Consider the following 19,722-nt stretch of genomic DNA (forward strand, 5'->3'; position numbering starts at 1 on the left):
AGTCAGTATTTCTACAGCATGGACATGAATGGTTTTTGGGAGGAATGGGCAAACTGTGGGTCATTATTCCTACAGCATGGACTTGGATGGTTCTTGGGGGAGGGGGGGGGGGTCAAGATGAGGGTGGCTATTCCTACAACATGGATGGTTCTTGGGTGGAAGGGGCAAGCTGATGGTCATAATTCCTACAGCATTGACATGGATGGTTCTTGGGAGGAAGAGGCAAGCTGAGGGTGGTCGTTCCTACAACATGGATGGTTCTTGGGGGGGGGCAAGCTGAGGGTGGTCGTTCCTACAGCATGGACATGGATGGTTCTTGGGAGGAAGAGGCAAGCTGAAGGTGGTCGTTCCTACAACATGGATGGTTTTTGGGGGGGGGGGGGGGGGCAAGCTGAGGGTGGTCGTTCCTACAGCACGGACATAGATGGTTCTTGGGAAGAAGGGCCAAGCTAGGCGTTGTTTTCCCTACACACAGACGGTTCTCTGAAAGAAAGGGGCAAGCCGGAGGTTGGTATTCCTACAACTCAAGACGTGGACTGTTCTTGGGAGGAAGGGCCCGAGCCATGGGGCATTATTCCTACAGCATGGTCATGGATGGTTCTTGGGTGGAAGGGGCAAGCTGAGGGGCATTGTTCCTACAGCACGGTCATGGATGAATCTTGGGGGGGGGGGGGGGGAGGGCAAGCTGAGGGTGGTCGTTCCTACAGCATTGACATGGATGGTTCTTGGGTGGAAGGGGCAAGCTGAGGGTGGTCGTTCCTGCAGCACGGACGTGGATGATTCTAGGGAGGGGAGGGAGGAAGGGGCAAGCTGAGGGGCATTATTCCTACAGCACGGACATGGATGGTTCTTGGGAAGAAGGGCCAAGCTGGGCATTGTTATTCCTACACACAGATGGTTCTCTGAAAGAAAGGGGCAAGCCGGGGGTTGGTATTCCTACAACTAAAGACGTGGACTGTTCTTTGGAGGAAGGGCCCGAGCCATTGGACATTATTCCTACAGCATGGTCATGGATGGTTCTCTGTAGGAAAAGGCTGAGCTGGGAGTCGTTATTCCTACAACACGGACATGGAAGGTTCTCAGGACAAGGTGGGGCTTCCAACCAAAACTTACCAAGTGGATGAAACTCTGCTTTTTTTTTTTTTCCCCCAGTTTGCATCCAAATTTGGGAGATTTCTCCTCACTTCCTGCCGAGACAGGAAGTTCTTGGAATAGTCTCCAATGGGGACTCAGACAAAGCACCCTTTCAGGAAGTGTTAGAATCTCTGAAAGGTTCTTCAGGGTACATCCAGAAGAAGAGCTAGATCTGTTGATATCAAGAATTGTTATTGGCCGTCTCAATGACTAAGCTGAATTGCTTCAGTGACGTTGCTCCTCCCCAAAGTACCCCCAAAACAAGTGGGGTCCTAAAAAGATCCAAATATGTGAAAAGCAGTGAGGGCACCACACCACTGGCCATAGAGTCCAACACAGACTTATTAAAGGACTAGTGCAATATGAGCAACGCGTTTCGGCTTTCCAAACAACCCCAGTGAGGCACCCTTATTGCTTCTCACATAATTTTTACTGTCTGTCTTTCCCATCCCAGTGACAACTACCATCCTCATTCTTGTCCTGGTGTCACAGGGACAGGAAGTGATGTCACGACTCTCAAACAAGGTCAAGTATTAACTATATCCAGATCTATCCAAGACTAAAATGAAAGGTTGGGGAGCTACGATATACAAGCCAACGTGTCTTCTGGGAATACCCAAAGCATGGCTCTTCTCTACGGGATTACCGCGGGGGTCGCCAGCCGTGCTACGGGGCTGCAGTCCCATGATCAGACTTTGGATTTGCAGTCTGGACATTAAAAGCTGAATTCCAGGAATTCGGCTACTTTGTAAAAACTGCAGGCATGCCATGAGTGAAGTCTAACGAGGAGCCTGTCGTGTAGACAATATTACTCACATTAATGGGCTCCAGCAAAACATCCAACGCTGCTAACTGTGGTCTCAAGTCTATCTAGAGCAGAGCCACTGGAACAGCTATGCCCGCCATTCCCCTCCTTCTGACTATTCACAGAAGCCTGTGTATTCTGTGAACTCATTCACAAAATACACAGGCTTCTGTGAATAGGCAGTAGAGTGGAGGGACAGGCCTGGCTGCGGTGTGTGCTTCTCTCCTCTATGCCCTCCAGGGAGTGCAACACACCTGTCTCCTATAAGTAACAGAAATAAGTCCCGCAGGTGACATGCACCTACCTGGACTTCGCTCATAGCATGCCGGCAGTTTATTTGATGAATTCCTGGAATTCACCTTTAACTTCTTAGTATAAATATGCGGCCTCTTGGCGGGTGGGCCACTGACGCCGACAGGCCGCATTTTTGGGCGCCACAGTTACCGGCGCCCAACGGAAAGCTTCCTATGCTACTTGCGATCGGAGCTTTCCGATCATGTGACCGCCAATCACGGCGGTCACATGATCATAAACCCCGCCCTGCCTTCTGGCATCAGACACCCCCTAAAAGGCAAGCAAGTCCTCCTTCCGACTGCCATATTGAAGGCCGTGTTTGCCCGCCCATGGATGCACAGGTGCACCGAGTACCCCCGTGCAGGCAGTCCCAATCATGTCAATTGGGTCGCAGAAGATGCAGCTTCCAATCTGACACCTGCGCGGGTGCGAGCCCTTAAATGCATATGTCTGCGTTCTGAGACCCCGCGCGCTTTCAAAGCGGAAGCAGCGGCTGCACCCAGACACTGAAATTCCTCAAGTCCGACACGGATGGACGGCTACCCCCATATACACGGGTCCTAGAGACGAGTTTACACCTATAAAATCGCTCCCTGCGCAGCACGACGAGTAACCGACTCACATGCATGCAGCCACACCCGACACGCCCCTTATCCCCAGAAGCCCCTTACCTCGTCCTGACACGCCCCTTATTCCCAGAAACCCCCTTACCTCGTCCTGACACGCCCCTTATCCCCAGAAGCCCCCTTACCTCGTCCTGACACGCCCCTTCTCCCCAGAAGCCCCTTACCTCGTCCTGACACGCCCCTTCTCCCCAGAAGCCCCTTACCTCGTCCTGACACGCCCCTTATCCCCAGAAGCCCCCTTACCTCGTCCTGACACGCCCCTTATCCCCAGAAGCCCCCTTACCTCGTCCTGACACGCCCCTTCTCCCCAGAAGCCCCTTACCTCGTCCTGACACGCCCCTTCTCCCCAGAAGCCCCTTACCTCGTCCTGACACGCCCCTTCTCCCCAGAAGCCCCTTACCTCGTCCTGACACGCCCCTTCTCCCCAGAAGCCCCTTACCTCGTCCTGACACGCCCCTTATCCCCAGAAGCCCCCTTACCTCGTCCTGACACGCCCCTTATCCCCAGAAGCCCCCTTACCTCGTCCTGACACGCCCCTTATCCCCAGAAGCCCCCTTACCTCGTCCTGACACGCCTCTTATCCCCAGAAGCCCCCTTACCTCGTCCTGATACGCCCCTTATCCCCAGAAGCCCCCTTACCTCGTCCTGACACGCCCCTTATCCCCAGAAGCCCCCTTACCTCGTCCTGACACGCCCCTTATCCCCAGAAGCCCCTTACCTCGTCATCGTTCTCCACTTTGGGATTGCTCGCCGTCCTCTTCAGGTTGCTGCTGAGGCTGATGCTGGCGGTGGCGTCAGACTTGGACCTCTGGTGCGTGCGCTTGGACGGGGACAAGCCGGTGTCCGGCGTCAGGCTGAGCGGGGGCAGCTCACGCTTCTTGTGGGCCGGCTTCAGCTCGTCGGATAGGATGAGCTTGCGCAGCTTGGTCCCCCGGGAATGGCGCTGGGTGGAGATGTGCATGTCCGAGGAATAGGCCCCCAGGAGCCAGGCGCACTGCAGGGAGAAGTTGATGCTGTGCCGGCAGCGGTGCACAACGTACGGCTTGATGGCGTCGCCCACGTCCTCGTCCATGTGGATGTACATGTTGAGCAGCTGCGGCAGGTAGAAGTCCACGTCCTCGTTCTTGAAGTAGAAGAGCCGGTTGCCGATGTAGGCTTGCACCCCGGGCTCCTTGGAGTTGTAAAGGTACGAGATCGCCATGGAGATGTCGAAGAGCTTGCACTCGAAGAGGCGCAGGAGCCACGACTGCTTGCCGGAGTTTTTCTGTTTCCGCCGAGCGTTCTTCACGCAGTTGATGGCCACCTCGTCTTCCTCGCAGATTCTGGAGCTGATAACTGGGGCCCCGGGCTCCTCCCCCTCCGCCTTCGGGTCCCCATTGGTAATGTGATCGCCGTCCCCTATGCTCTCCAGGTTCTCAGTGGAGCTGTGCATCAGCTTCACCTTCTCCAGGACATCCTGACACGCCTTCTGCGCCACGTCCGGGTCTATTACCAGAGACACATCTGCCACGCCTTCCACAATGGCGGAGAGGGGGCTCCCGCCATTTCCCTGCAGGGCCACCTGACCGGAGAGCTTAGGAGAAGCTGGTTCCACCATGGCGTCACCCATCGTACGATCGTTCCACAAAACTGGATCTAGAGAGGGAGAAAGGACAATCGATTAGTGGAATGAAATGCTGGAGGGAGGAAACTTCAATAATTGGGGGGCGGGCCTTCAGCATCAAACGTCCCCTAACACTCCCCTCTGACACTTAGGGGCGGTTCCCAGCTGTCAAAATGACAGCCAGGAGTTGCTGTGTAAATACAGGAGATAAAGAACCGGACTCTGTCACAAAACATCATCCGATACAATGTCCATAAACATATCCAGATACAAAGTAACATTGTTTATAAACATTGATCAGACGGGAGATAGAGAGATACAAAGTAACATTGTTTATAAACATTGATCAGACGGGAGATAGAGAGATACAAAGTAACATTGTTTATAAACATTGTTCAGATGGGAGAGAGAGAGATACAAAGTAACATTGTTTATAAACATTGATCAGATGGGAGAGAGAGATACAAAGTAACATTGTTTATAAACATTGATCAGACGAGAGATACAAAGTAACATTGTTTATAAACATTGATTAGACGGGAGATGGAGAGATACAAAGTAACATTGTTTATAAACATTGATCAGACGAGAGATACAAAGTAACATTGTTTATAAACATTGATCAGATGGGAGAGAGAGATACAAAGTAACATTGTTTATAAACATTGATCAGACGAGAGATACAAAGTAACATTGTTTATAAACATTGATCAGACGGGAGATACAACGTTACTTTGTATCTCGCTGTCTGATCAATGTTTATAAACAATGTTACTTTGTATCTCTCCATCTCCCGTCTGATCAATGTTTATAAACAATGTTACTTTGTATCTCTCGTCTGATCAATGTTTATAAACAATGTTACTTTGTATCTCTCCATCTCCCGTCTAATCAATGTTTATAAACAATGTTACTTTGTATCTCTCTATCTCTGATCAATGTTTATAAACAATGTTACTTTGTATCTCTCTATCTCCCGTCTGATCAATGTTTATAAACAATGTTACTTTGTATCTCTCTATCTCCCGTCTGATCAATGTTTATAAACAATGTTACTTTGTATCTCTCTATCTCCCGTCTGATCAATGTTTATAAACAATGTTACTTTGTATCTCTCTATCTCCTGACTGATCAATGTTTATAAACAATGTTACTTTGTATCTCTCTATCTCCTGACTGATCAATGTTTATAAACAATGTTACTTTGTATCTCTCCATCTCCCGTCTGAGCAATGTTTATAAACAATGTTCCTTATCTATAGGTGAAGGTCCCTGTGCAGGCCGGATATCACAGTAGCAGTCACCGGATCCTGTACCGAGCGGCTGTCCTGGTGCTCGGTGAACACCGGAGGTCACTCATTCTGCACCAATCAGAGAACAGAGAAAAGAGAATTTTCCCCAATGAGTACAAAGTCTTCTCTGATTGGGAAGAAATGAATAAAAATGAATAAAAAGGACTTTTTAGAAGCCGAATAATCAATTTACAGAAGAATTTCAGCGATCATTTTTATATTTCAGTGTGAGAGCGCAGACCATGTGATAATACCCACCCATCCCCCCACTCATCTGCTCACCCCCCGGGGACAAAACTGAAATATTTTACACTCTATAGTGACACGGGACGCCATCACATGCCAATCATCACACACTGCACATGTCACACGCATCACACACATCACACCAGAACTGTTAATGAATAAGATGAAGAGTTCACTGCAAGCAGCAAGAATAATCCTTCCATTTCCCATGAGAAATAACCCAATACAGAATAGGAGCCCCCGACGACGAACCGCGCAACACACAGATTCCCCCCCCATGACGACGCGCGCAACACACAGAGCCCCCCCCCCCGACGATGCGCGCAACACACAGAGCCCCCCCCCCCCCGACGATGCACGCAACACACAGAGCCCCCGACGATGATGCGTGCACAACACACAGATCCCCCATGACGACGCGCGCAACACACAGAGCCCCCCGAGGAAGATGCATGCAACACACAGAGCCAACCCCCCTCTGGTGACACGCGCAACACACAGAGCCGCCACCCCCTCCCCCACGATGACATGCGCGCGCAACACACAGAGCCCCCGACGATGACGTGCGCAACACACAAAGCCCCCAACACGCGCAACACACAGAGCCCCTGACGACGACGTGCGCAACACACAGAGCCAACCCCCCTCTGGTGACACAGAGCTGCTGCCGCTGCCACCCCCCACGGTGACACGCGTGCGCAACACACAGAGCCACCCCCCCTCTGGTGACACAGAGCTGCTGCCGCTGCCACCCCCCACGGTGACACGCGTGCGCAACACACAGAGCCACCCCCTACGACGATGCGCGCAACACACAGAGCCACCCCCTACGACGACGCACGCAACACACAGAGCCCCCCCCCCGACGATGCGCGCAACACACAGAGCCCCCCCCCCCCGACGATGCACGCAACACACAGAGCCCCCGACGATGATGCGTGCACAACACACAGATCCCCCATGACGACGCGCGCAACACACAGAGCCCCCCGAGGAAGATGCATGCAACACACAGAGCCAACCCCCCTCTGGTGACACGCGCAACACACAGAGCCGCCACCCCCTCCCCCACGATGACATGCGCGCGCAACACACAGAGCCCCCGACGATGACGTGCGCAACACACAAAGCCCCCAACACGCGCAACACACAGAGCCCCTGACGACGACGTGCGCAACACACAGAGCCAACCCCCCTCTGGTGACACAGAGCTGCTGCCGCTGCCACCCCCCACGGTGACACGCGTGCGCAACACACAGAGCCACCCCCCCTCTGGTGACACAGAGCTGCTGCCGCTGCCACCCCCCACGGTGACACGCGTGCGCAACACACAGAGCCACCCCCTACGACGATGCGCGCAACACACAGAGCCACCCCCTACGACGACGCACGCAACACACAGAGCCCCCCCCCCGACGATGCGCGCAACACACAGAGCCCCCCCCCCCCGACGATGCACGCAACACACAGAGCCCCCGACGATGATGCGTGCACAACACACAGATCCCCCATGACGACGCGCGCAACACACAGAGCCCCCCGAGGAAGATGCATGCAACACACAGAGCCAACCCCCCTCTGGTGACACGCGCAACACACAGAGCCGCCACCCCCTCCCCCACGATGACATGCGCGCGCAACACACAGAGCCCCCGACGATGACGTGCGCAACACACAAAGCCCCCAACACGCGCAACACACAGAGCCCCTGACGACGACGTGCGCAACACACAGAGCCAACCCCCCTCTGGTGACACAGAGCTGCTGCCGCTGCCACCCCCCACGGTGACACGCGTGCGCAACACACAGAGCCACCCCCCCTCTGGTGACACAGAGCTGCTGCCGCTGCCACCCCCCACGGTGACACGCGTGCGCAACACACAGAGCCACCCCCTACGACGATGCACGCAACACACAGAGCCACCCCCTACGACGATGCACGCAACACACAGAGCCACCCCCCACGACGACGCGCGCAACACACAGAGCCACCCCCTACGACGATGCGCGCAACACACAGAGCCACCCCCTACGACGATGCACGCAACACACAGAGCCACCCCCCACGACGACGCGCGCAACACACAGAGCCACCCCCTACGACGATGCGCGCAACACACAGAGCCACCCCCTACGACGACGCACGCGCAACACACAGAGGCCCCAATGTCGACGTGCACCACCCCTGCTGCATCAGAGGGGACATCGGTGGGTGGGGCCCACAATGAAAGGGAGTAGTAGGAGGTGGGGCCTGTAATCTGCCACCCACAGTACTCATCCCTACACTTTACAGGAGTACCCCACCCCCACCCCCCACCCCCATGGCACCCCCTGTCTCCAGCAAAGTACCTGCACTGATGTGGCGCCCAGTCCCCGTCCATGCTCCACCCTGGGGGGGATGGGGGATGGGGGATGTTTGTTCAGTCTCACTATGTGGAGAACAAAGCCGGCCGGAGTTGAGTTACACGGAAACTTTCAGCCTGGGCGGCCCGACACCCGAGAGCACAGAGTCTGCATCATCCTCCGTATCCAGGAGATGATGGGAGGGGACTCTGACGTCCTCCACTAGAGTGTCAGCTCCTGGGACCGGCCTCCCAGCAAAGGGGACCAGGAGGATGGATAATATTATAGAGTGTCAGCTTCGGGGGCCAGACATGGCTTCATATTCCATCACCTACTGGCAGGCCAGGCTGGGAGTTGTAGTCCCTCTACTGAAAATGACAGGGCAGGCTGGGAGTTGTAGTCCCCCTTACAGACATACCAGAATATACTGAGAGTTGTGGTACAGACGCAGAACAAGCTGGGAGTTGTAGTCCCCCTACAGGAGGGGCAGGATGGGAGTTGTAGTCCCCCTACAGGAGGGCCAGGATGGGAGTTGTAGTCCCCCTACAGGAGGGCCAGGATGGGAGTTGTAGTCCCCCTACACCCAAATAATTCTGGGAGTTGTAATCCATCTTGATACATGACAGACTGGGAGTTGTAGTTCTCCCACAGTAGGAGCAAGCTGGGAGTTGTAGTCCCTCTACAGATTTAACAGATTATGGCGGTTGTGGGGAGTTATAGTCCTTCTATAGGCGGGGCAGGCTGGGAGTTGTAGTCCCCCTACAGACATACTGAGAGTTGTGGTACAGACGCAGAAAAAGCTGGGAGTTGTAGTCCCTCTAAAGAAAATGACAGGGCAGGCTGGGAGTTGTAGTCCCTTTACAAAGAGCCAATGCTGGGAATTGTAGTCCCTCAGCAGATGACAGGGTAGGCTGGGAGTTGTAGTCCCTCAGCAGATGACAGGGCAGGCTGGGAGTTGTAGTCCCCCTACAGACATACCAGAATATACTGGGAGTTGTGCAGACGCAGGGCAGGCTGGGAGTTGTAGTTCACCAGCGTCACACACCCATTCCAGGCCTTCCCCTCTCCTCACCTCCTCGGGCGGTCACTCGGTCTCCTCCCTCCCGGTGAGGCCGCTCACGTCTTCGGGCCGGGCCGCTTCCTCCGCCATCCCGGCTCTTCCCAGCTCCTCACACCATAGAGACTGACAACAACCGGCCAGAGAGACCCACCATAGAGACGGCGGCCCTCCGCACTGTCAGCGCTGGCTAGAGCGGCTCCCGGAACCACAGAGACTGAGGCAAGGAGAGCAGAGCGTCACGCGGAAACCACAGAGACAGCTGAGAGAAGACAGAGCTGGTCACATGACCCCCCCAGTCTCTGCCTGCCCTCTGCTGGCCAAAGAGTGGAATGACGGAGAGCAGCTGACAGAGCTCAGGAAACAAAATTCAGCCTGGAGATTCATTTCCACCCCAAAGCAGAGACCCCGGAGAATAGAATGGTGGGAGTTCCGATTTCACAAGATAAAACGGTGTGTGAAATGCAAAATGGCAGCAAAAAATACACTAAAGTGAATATTCATCCCCACAAAGACAATCCAACACCCAATAATTCCATAAAATATAACAATTATTCCCAATAAATAAATATCAAACATGGCGAGAAACTTCTCTGCCCAAAATTCCCGATTCCTGGCGCTGGAAACGCCTTCACAGGATTTATAATTAAATTGTCATTTTATTTCTTTATTCATTTTTTTTTACTTTATTTCTTTATTTATTATATGTAACTTTATTTTTCTATTTTTTTTGCGTGTTTTATTATATGTTCCTTTTTTTTTAGATTATTTATTTATTTATATGTTACTTTATTATTTATTGCATGTTTCCTTCATTTTTTTCTACTTTTTTTAAACTTTTTTTAAACTTTTTTTTTTAATGTGTTACTTTACTCTTTTTACTTCTTTTAATGTTTATGATACTTTATTCTTTTCACTTTTTCATGTATTTCATTTATTTATATGTTACATTCATTTTATTTTTCTGCTTTATTATAAGTTCCTTTTTTTTAAATGTATAATGTTACTTTATTTGTATTTATTTCTTTTTTACTCTTTTGTCCTTTTTATTATAATGTATTTATTATATGATGCTTTTTTTTTGCGTTTTATTATATGGTACTTTGTTTTTGTTTTTTGTTTTTTTTACTTTTTTAAAATTTAGTTATTATATGTTACTTTGTTTTACTTTTCTGCTTTTTTTAAATGTTACTTTATTTATTTTTTACTTTTTTTTTATTATCTTTGACAATAATCTTTTTAGTTCTTTGTTTTTTAAATATGTATCATATGTTACTTTTTTATGGGGGGGGGGGGGGGGTTATTATATGTTACTTTAATCTTTTAAGGTTTTTTTTATTGTGTTTTTTATTTAATATGTCACTTTTTTCTTTTTTGAGTTCTCTTTATTTTCATTTTATTACGTTACTTTTTTTTCTTGTGTTTTTTTATCTATTGTTATCTTACTTTTTTTTTATTAACACATATTAATAAATACTATTAATATATATATATTTATAATTTATTTAAAAAAATAATAAATGCTATCATATAGGGAGGGAGTCGGTGCCACCAACTCCCAGCCGGGACCCTGCATTGGGTTTTGGAGTGAAAAGGCACCCTGGGCATCCTCACCACCCAATCCTCTGCAGACTTGATTACCCGGGAGCTTTACCCCAACCTGGCTCATCCTCTTTTCCTCTGATCCACTTCTCCTCTGATCCACTACTCCTCTAATCCACTGCTCCTCTGATCCGCTACTCCTCTGATCCACTGCTCCTCTGCTCCTCTGATCCGCTACTCCTCTGATCCACTGCTCCTCTGATCCGCTACTCCTCTGATCCACTGCTCCTCTGATCCGCTACTCCTCTGATCCACTGCTCCTCTGATCCACTGCTCCTCTGATCCACTGCTCCTCTGATCCACTGCTCCTCTGCTCCTCTGATCCGCTACTCCTCTGATCCACTGCTCCTCTGATCCACTGCTCCTCTGATCCACTGCTTCTCTGATCCGCTACTCCTCTGATCCACTGCTCCTCTGATCCACTGCTTCTCTGATCCACTGCTCCTCTGATCCACTGCTTCTCTGATCCACTGCTCCTCTGATCCACTGCTCCTCTGATACTCTGCTCCTCCGATACTCTGCTCCTCCGATACTCTGCTCCTCTGATCCACTGCTCCTCTGATCCACTGCTCCTCTGATCCACTGCTTCTCTGATCCACTGCTCCTCTGATCCACTGGTTCTCTGATCCACTGCTCCTCTGATCCACTGCTCCTCTGATCCACTTCTCCTCTGTCCTCTGATCCCCTGCTTCTCTGCTCCACTGCTCCTCTGATCCACTGCTCCTCTGATCCACTGCTCCTCTGATCCACTGCTCCTCTGCTCCTCTGATCCACTGCTCCTCTGATCCGCTACTCCTCTAATCCACTACTCCTCTGCTCCTCTGATCCGCTACTCCTCTGATCCACTGCTCCTCTGATCCGCTACTCCTCTGATCCACTGCTCCTCTGATCCACTGCTCCTCTGATCCTCTGCTCCTCTGATCCACTGCTCCTCTGATACTCTGCTCCTCTGATCCACTGCTTCTATGATCCACTGCTCCTCTGATCCACTGCTCCTCTGATCCACTGCTTCTCTGATCCACTGCTCCTCTGATCCACTGCTCCTCTGATCCACTGCTCCTCTGATCCACTGCTCCTCTGATACTCTGCTCCTCTGATCCACTGCTTCTCTGATCCACTGCTCCTCTGATCCACTGCTCCTCTGATACTCTGCTCCTCTGATCCACTGCTTCTCTGATCCACTGCTTCTCTGATCCACTGCTCCTCTGATCCACTGCTCCTCTGATCCACTGCTTCTCTGATCCACTGCTCCTCTGATCCACTGCTCCTCTGATCCGCTACTCCTCTGATCCACTGCTCCTCGGATCCACTGCTCCTCTGATCCACTGCTCCTCTGATACTCTGCTCCTCTGATCCACTGCTTCTCTGATCCACTGCTTCTCTGATCCACTGCTCCTCTGATCCACTGCTTCTCTGATCCTCTGCTCCTCTGATCCTCTGCTCCTCTGATACACTGCTTCTCTGATCCACTGCTCCTCTGATCCACTGCTCCTCTGATCCACTGCTCCTCTGATCTGCTACTCCTCTGATCCACTGCTTCTCTGATCCACTGCTCCTCTGATCCACTGCTCCTCTGATCCTCTGATCCTCTGCTCCTCTGATCCTCTGATCCACTGCTCCTCTGATACTCTGCTCCTCTGATCCACTGCTTCTCTGATCCACTGCTTCTCTGATTCACTGCTCCTCTGATCCACTGCTTCTCTGATCCTCTGCTCCTCTGCTCCTCTGATCCACTGCTTCTCTGATCCACTGCTCCTCTGATCCACTGCTCCTCTGATCCATTGCTCCTCTGATCTGCTACTCATCTGATCCACTGCTTCTCTGATCCACTGCTCCTCTGATCCACTGCTCCTCTGATCCTCTGTTCCTCTGATCCTCTGATCCACTGCTTCTCTGATCCACTGCTCCTCTGATCCACTGCTCCTCTGATCCACTGCTTCTCTGATCCACTGCTCCTCTGATCCACTGCTTCTCTGATCCGCTACTCCTCTGATCCACTGCTCCTCTGATCCACTGCTTCTCTGATCCACTGCTCCTCTGATCCACTGCTCCTCTGATACTCTGCTCCTCTGATCCACTGCTTCTCTGATCCACTGCTTCTCTGATCCACTGCTCCTCTGATCCACTGCTTCTCTGATCCACTGCTTCTCTGATCCACTGCTCCTCTGATCCACTGCTTCTCTGATCCACTGCTCCTCTGATCCACTGCTTCTCTGATCCACTGCTCCTCTGATCCACTGCTTCTCTGATCCACTGCTCCTCTGATCCACTGCTTCTCTGATCCACTGCTCCTCTGATCCACTGCTCCTCTGATCCACTGCTTCTCTGATCCACTGCTCCTCTGATCCACTGCTTCTCTGATCCACTGCTCCTCTGATCCACTGGTTCTCTGATCCACTGCTCCTCTGATCCACTGCTCCTCTGATCCACTTCTCCTCTGATCCCCTGATCCACTGCTTCTCTGAACCACTGCTCCTCTGATCCACTGCTCCTCTGATCCACTGCTTCTCTGATCCACTGCTCCTCTGATCCACTGCTCCTCTGATCCACTGCTCCTCTGTTCCTCTGATCCTCTGCTCCTCTGATCCACTGCTCCTCTGATCCGCTACTCCTCTAATCCACTACTCCTCTGCTCCTCTGATCCGCTACTCCTCTGATCCACTGCTCCTCTGCTTCTCTGATCCGCTACTCCTCTGATCCACTGCTCCTCTGATCCACTGCTCCTCTGATCCTCTGCTCCTCTGATCCACTGCTCCTCTGATCCACTGCTCCTCTGATACTCTGCTCCTCTGATCCACTGCTTCTATGATCCACTGCTCCTCTGATCCACTGCTCCTCTGATTCACTGCTCCTCTGATCCACTGCTTCTCTGATCCACTGCTCCTCTGATCCACTGCTTCTCTGATCCACTGCTCCTCTGATCCACTGCTCCTCTGATACTCTGCTCCTCTGATCCTCTGATCCACTGCTTCTCTGATCCACTGCTCCTCTGATCCACTGCTCCTCTGATACTCTGCTCCTCTGATCCACTGCTTCTCTGATCCACTGCTTCTCTGATCCACTGCTCCTCTGATCCACTGCTTCTCTGATCCACTGCTCCTCTGATCCACTGCTTCTCTGATCCACTGCTCCTCTGATCCACTGATCCACTGCTTCTCTGATCCACTGCTCCTCTGATCCACTGCTTCTCTGATCCACTGCTTCTCTGATCCACTGCTCCTCTGATCCACTGGTTCTCTGATCCACTGCTCCTCTGATCCACTGCTCCTCTGATCCACTTCTCCTCTGATCCTCTGATCCACTGCTTCTCTGATCCACTGCTCCTCTGATCCAAGGCTCCTCTGATCCACTGCTTCTCTGATCCACTGCTCCTCTGATCCACTGCTCCTCTGATCCACTGCTCCTCTGATCCGCTACTCCTCTAAACCACTACTCCTCTGCTCCTCTGATCTGCTACTCCTCTGATCCACTGCTCCTCTGATCCGCTACTCCTCTGATCCACTGCTCCTCTGATCCACTGCTCCTCTGATACTCTGCTCCTCTGATCCACTGCTTCTATGATCCACTGCTCCTCTGATCCACTGCTCCTCTGATCCACTGCTTCTCTGATCCACTGCTCCTCTGATCCACTGCTCCTCTTACCCACTGCTTCTCTGATCCACTGCTCCTCTGATCCACTGCTCCTCTGATCCACTGCTTCTCTGATCCATTGCTCATCTGATCCGCTGCTTCTCTGATCCACTACTCCTCTGATCCACTGCTCCTCTGACCCACTGCTCCTCTGATCCACTGCTCCTCTGATCCACTGCTCCTCTGACCCACTGCTCCTCTGATCCGCTACTCCTCTGATCCACTGCTCCTCTGACCCACTGCTCCTCTGATCCACTGCTCCTCTGATCCACTGCTTCTCTGATCCACTGCTCCTCTGATCCACTGCTCCTCTGATCCTCTGCTCCTCTGATCCACTGCTCCTCTGCTCCTCTGATCCACTGCTCCTCTGCTCCTCTGATCCTCTGCTCCTCTGATCCACTGCTCCTCTGATCCACTGCTCCTCTGATACTCTGCTCCTCTTATACTCTGCTCCTCTGATCCGCTACTCCTCTGATCCACTGCTCCTCTGATCCACTGCTCCTCTGACCCACTGCTCCTCTGATCCACTGCTCCTCTGATCCACTGCTCCTCTGACCCACTGCTCCTCTGATCCACTGCTCCTCTGATCCACTGCTTCTCTGATCCACTGCTCCTCTGATCCACTGCTCCTCTGATCCTCTGCTCCTCTGATCCACTGCTCCTCTGCTCCTCTGATCCTCTGCTCCTCTGATCCACTGCTCCTCTGATCCACTGCTCCTCTGATACTCTGCTCCTCTTATACTCTGCTCCTCTGATCCGCTACTCCTCTGATCCACTGATCCTCTGATCTACTGCTCCTCTGCTCCTCTGCTCCTCTAATCCACTGTTCCAATGATCTTCTACTGCTCTGATCCGCCGATCCTCTGATTGTGTAAGCAATGCTTTGCAGGCTCCTGGGGGAAATATAATAAAGGGACACTTTTTTCTGACAAAAATGTATATATTGATTATTTTCCCCCAAAGGTGAACTTTTTGAAAAGTAAATTTTTTATTTTTTTTGCGGTATATTGTTTTCACACAGTGGAGTTACCCTTTAACTATTATTGGGAAGGGGAGCTCCCGGTACTCATCTCTCTGGGAAGGGAGAACATCCGGGGTTCCCCTTAAAATGTGACCGTATGATTTCTGTATAGGAATAAATATAATTCACCATTAATGAGTCTCTTCCAGCTGACTGCCCCCGTCTCTTCCCTGCCCCCGTCTCTCCCCCCCCCCTTATCACCGCCGCCTTCCTCTGTGTCTGAGAATATCCATTGTGAGAGGAGAGAGCGCCGCGCCGCGTGAGCGCCTGTGATGTCAGCGCCCGCTAATCTGCCAAACTATTGTATGAATTCTATACAGCTCGGAATTCTGTATTGTCACCCTACTAATGGAAGGGAATAAATCATGGTGCCGGCCTTTCAGGTAACTGAACATAAAAATAGACGTAACCCCAAAAAAAACACAATGGGGAGATTTCCTGCAGTAGTTTGTGTCTCTGCCCCTCCCACAATGGGGAGATTTCCTGCAGTAGTTTGTGTCTCTGCCCCTCCCACAATGGAGAGAGTTCCTGCAGTAGTTTGTGTCTCTGCCCCTCCCACAATGGGGAGATTTCCTATAGTAGTTTGTGTCTCTGCCCCTCCCACAATGGGGGAGATTTCCCTGCAGTGGTTTGTGTCTCTGCCCCTCCCACAATGGGAAGATTTCCCTGCAGTAGTTTGTGTTTCTGCCCCTCCCACAATGGGGAGATTTCCTGCAGTAGTTTGTGTCTCTGCCCCTCCCACAATGGGGGAGATTTCCCTGCAGTGGTTTGTGTCTCTGCCCCTCCCACAATGGGAAGATTTCCCTGCAGTAGTTTGTGTCTCTGCCCCTCCCACAATGGGGGAGATTTCCCTGCAGTAGTTTGTCTCTGCCCCTCCCACAATGGGAAGATTTCCCTGCAGTAGTTTGTGTTTCTGCCCCTCCCACAATGGGGAGATTTCCTGCAGTAGTTTTTGTCTCTGCCCCTCCCACAATGGGGAGATTTCCTGCAGTAGTTTGTGTCTCTGCCCCTCCCACAATGGGGAGATTTCCCCCAGTAGTTTGTGTCTCTACCCCTCCCACAATGGGGAGATTTCCTGCAGTAGTTTGTGTCTCTGCCCCTCCCACAATGGGGAGATTTCCTGCAGTAGTTTGTGTCTCTGCCCCTCCCACAATGGGGAGATTTCCTATAGTAGTTTGTGTCTCTGCCCCTCCCACAATGGGGAGATTTCCTGCAGTAGTTTGTGTCTCTGCCCCTCCCACAATGGGGAGATTTCCTATAGTAGTTTGTGTCTCTGCCCCTCCCACAATGGGGAGATTTCCTGCAGTAGTTTGTGTCTCTGCCCCTCCCACAATGGGGAGATTTCCTGCAGTAGTTTGTGTCTCTGCCCCTCCCACAATGGTGAGATTCCCTGCAGTAGTTTGTGTCTCTGCCCCTCCCACAATGGAGGGATTTCCCTGCAGTAGTTTGTGTCTCTGCCCCTCCCACAATGGTGAGATTCCCTGCAGTAGTTTGTGTCTCTGCCCCTCCCACAATAGGGAGATTACCTGCAGTAGTTTGTGTCTCTGCCCCTCCCATAATGGTGAGATTTCCTGCAGTAGTTTGTGTCTCTGCCCCTCCCACAATGGGGAAATTTCCAGCAGTAGTTTGTGTCTCTGCCCCTCCCACAATGGTGAGATTCCCTGCAGTAGTTTGTGTCTCTGCTCCTCCCACAATGGGGAGATTTCCTGCAGTAGTTTGTGTCTCTGCCCCTCCCACAATGGGGAGATTTCCTGCAGTAGTTTGTGTCTCTGCCCCTCCCACAATGGGGGAGATTTCCCCTCAGTAGTTTGTGTCTCTGCCCCTCCCACAATGGGGAGATTTCCCTGCAGTAGTTTGTGTCTCTGCCCCTCCCACAATGGGGAGATTTCCTGCAGTAGTTTGTGTCTCTGCTCCTCCCACAATGGGGAGATTTCCTGCAGTAGTTTGTGTCTCTGCTCCTCCCACAATGGGGAGATTTCCTGCAGTAGTTTGTGTCTCTGCCCCTCCCACAATGGGGAGATTTCCTGCAGTAGTTTGTGTCTCTGCCCCTCCCACAATGGAAAGATTTCCTGCAGTAGTTTGTGTCTCTGCCCCTCCCACAATGGAGAAATTTCCTGCAGTAGTTTGTGTCTCTGCCCCTCCCACAATGGTGAGATTTCCTGCAGTAGTTTGTGTCTCTGCCCCTCCCACAATGGGGAGATTTCTTGCAGTAGTTTGTGTCTCTGCCCCTCCCACAATGGTGAGATTTCCTGCAGTAGTTTGTGTCTCTGCCCCTCCCACAATGGGGAGATTTCCTGCAGTAGTTTGTGTCTCTGCCCCTCCCACAATGGGGAGATTTCCTGCAGTAGTTTGTGTCTCTGCCCCTCCCACAATGGGGAGATTTCCTGCAGTAGTTTGTGTCTCTGCCCCTCCCACAATGGTGAGATTCCCTGCAGTAGTTTGTGTCTCTGCCCCTCCCACAATGGGGAGATTTCCTGCAGTAGTTTGTGTCTCTGCCCCTCCCACAATGGGGAGATTTCCTGCAGTAGTTTGTGTCTCTGCCCCTCCCACAATGGGGAGATTTCCTGCAGTAGTTTGTGTCTCTGCCCCTCCCACAATGGTGAGATTCCCTGCAGTAGTTTGTGTCTCTGCCCCTCCCACAATGGGGAGATTTCCTGCAGTAGTTTGTGTCTCTGCCCCTCCCACAATGGGGAGATTTCCTGCAGTAGTTTGTGTCTCTGCCCCTCCCACAATAGGGAGATTTCCTGCAGTAGTTTGTGTCTCTGCCCCTCCCACAATGGGGAGATTTCCTGCAGTAGTTTGTGTCTCTGCCCCTCCCACAATGGGGAGATTTCCCCCAGTAGTTTGTGTCTGTGCCACATGATCACAGGTGCGATGCTCTGCAGGCTGCTCTGCAGATGGATCATGACATCAGTATCGCTGTATTTAGTAGTTCTTTAGAAAAGGTGGAGTGATCCTTTAAGCTCCAGACTTCCAGCATTGATGGAAGGTCAGAGGTGTAACCCTCTACATACAATATATTCCTTTTTATATTGATGATATTGGTGACCCCCCGGGGTTGGGATATAGCGCCCCCCATGCTGAGCTCACATTGTAATGCAGTTTCATGTCATATACACCTGAATGGGGCAGGTGGGGTCCTGGGAGACCCTAACAAAGGGGGAGGGGCGGGTAATGAATAAGAAGAATCATGTGACTTTATTTACAGGTAACAGAGGAGGACTGCTGTATGGAATGGGGGGACCTGCATGCCCCTCCCTACTGGAGCGTTCTGCCACCCCTTGAAAAATAAAAATATATATATTTTTACAATGTAATTTTTTTTATCATTTTTTTACAGTTTATTTATTTTTATTTATACAAATTTATTTTTTATAATTTTTTTTACCTTTTTATTTTATATTAGTTTTTTTGTTTAGCTTTTTTTGTGGGGAGAGGAGGGGAAGCTGGCAGGGCTGCGGGGGGGGGGGGGGGGAGGACCAGGCAGCATACGGGAGAGGAGGGGAAGCTGGCAGGGCTGGGGGGGAGGGGGAGGAGGGGAGGACCAGGCTATAGATGGGAGAGGAGGGGAAGCTGGCAGGGCTGCGGGGGGGGGGGAGGAGGGGAGGACCAGGCTGTAGATGGGAGAGGAGGGGAAGCTGGCAGTGCTGCGGGGGGGAGGACCAGGCAGCAGATGGGAGAGGAGGGGAAGCTGGCAGGGCTGCGGGGGGGGGGGAGGACCAGGCAGCAGATGGGAGAGGAGGGGAAGCTGGCAGGGCTGCGGGGGGGGGGGAGGACCAGGCAGCAGATGGGAGAGGAGGGGAAGCTGGCAGGGCTGCGGGGGGGGGGAGGACCAGGCAGCAGAGGGGAGAGGAGGGGAGAGGAGGGGAAGCTGGCAGGGCTGCGGGGGGGGGGAGGACCAGGCAGCAGATGGGAGAGGAGGGGAAGCTGGCAGGGCTGCGGGGGGGGGGAGGACCAGGCAGCAGAGGGGAGAGGAGGGGAAGCTGGCAGGGCTGCGGGGGGGAGGACCAGGCTGTAGATGGGAGAGGAGGGGAAGCTGGCAGCGCTGTGGGGGGAGGAGGGGAGGACC

General features: G+C 52.1%; 1 protein-coding gene across 2 annotated transcripts in view; it reads right to left on the reverse strand.

Moving 5' to 3' along the window:
- Positions 1-9,603, reverse strand: part of PI4KB (phosphatidylinositol 4-kinase beta) — a 33,999-nt gene extending 24,396 nt beyond the window's left edge. For both annotated transcript variants that reach the window (XM_082275141.1, XM_082275140.1), the window contains exons 1-2: positions 9,416-9,603; positions 3,578-4,494 (exon numbers count right to left, since the gene is read on the reverse strand). In XM_082275141.1, the coding sequence (XP_082131267.1) occupies positions 3,578-4,468 (891 nt within the window). In that variant the 5' untranslated portion in view covers positions 4,469-4,494; positions 9,416-9,603. The remainder of the gene's footprint in view (positions 1-3,577; positions 4,495-9,415) is intronic.
- Positions 9,604-19,722: the final 10,119 nt, after the last annotated feature.

The sequence above is a fragment of the Pelophylax lessonae genome, assembly GCF_965119305.1.
Source record: "Pelophylax lessonae genome assembly, chromosome: 13".
Classification (NCBI taxonomy): domain Eukaryota; kingdom Metazoa; phylum Chordata; class Amphibia; order Anura; family Ranidae; genus Pelophylax; species Pelophylax lessonae.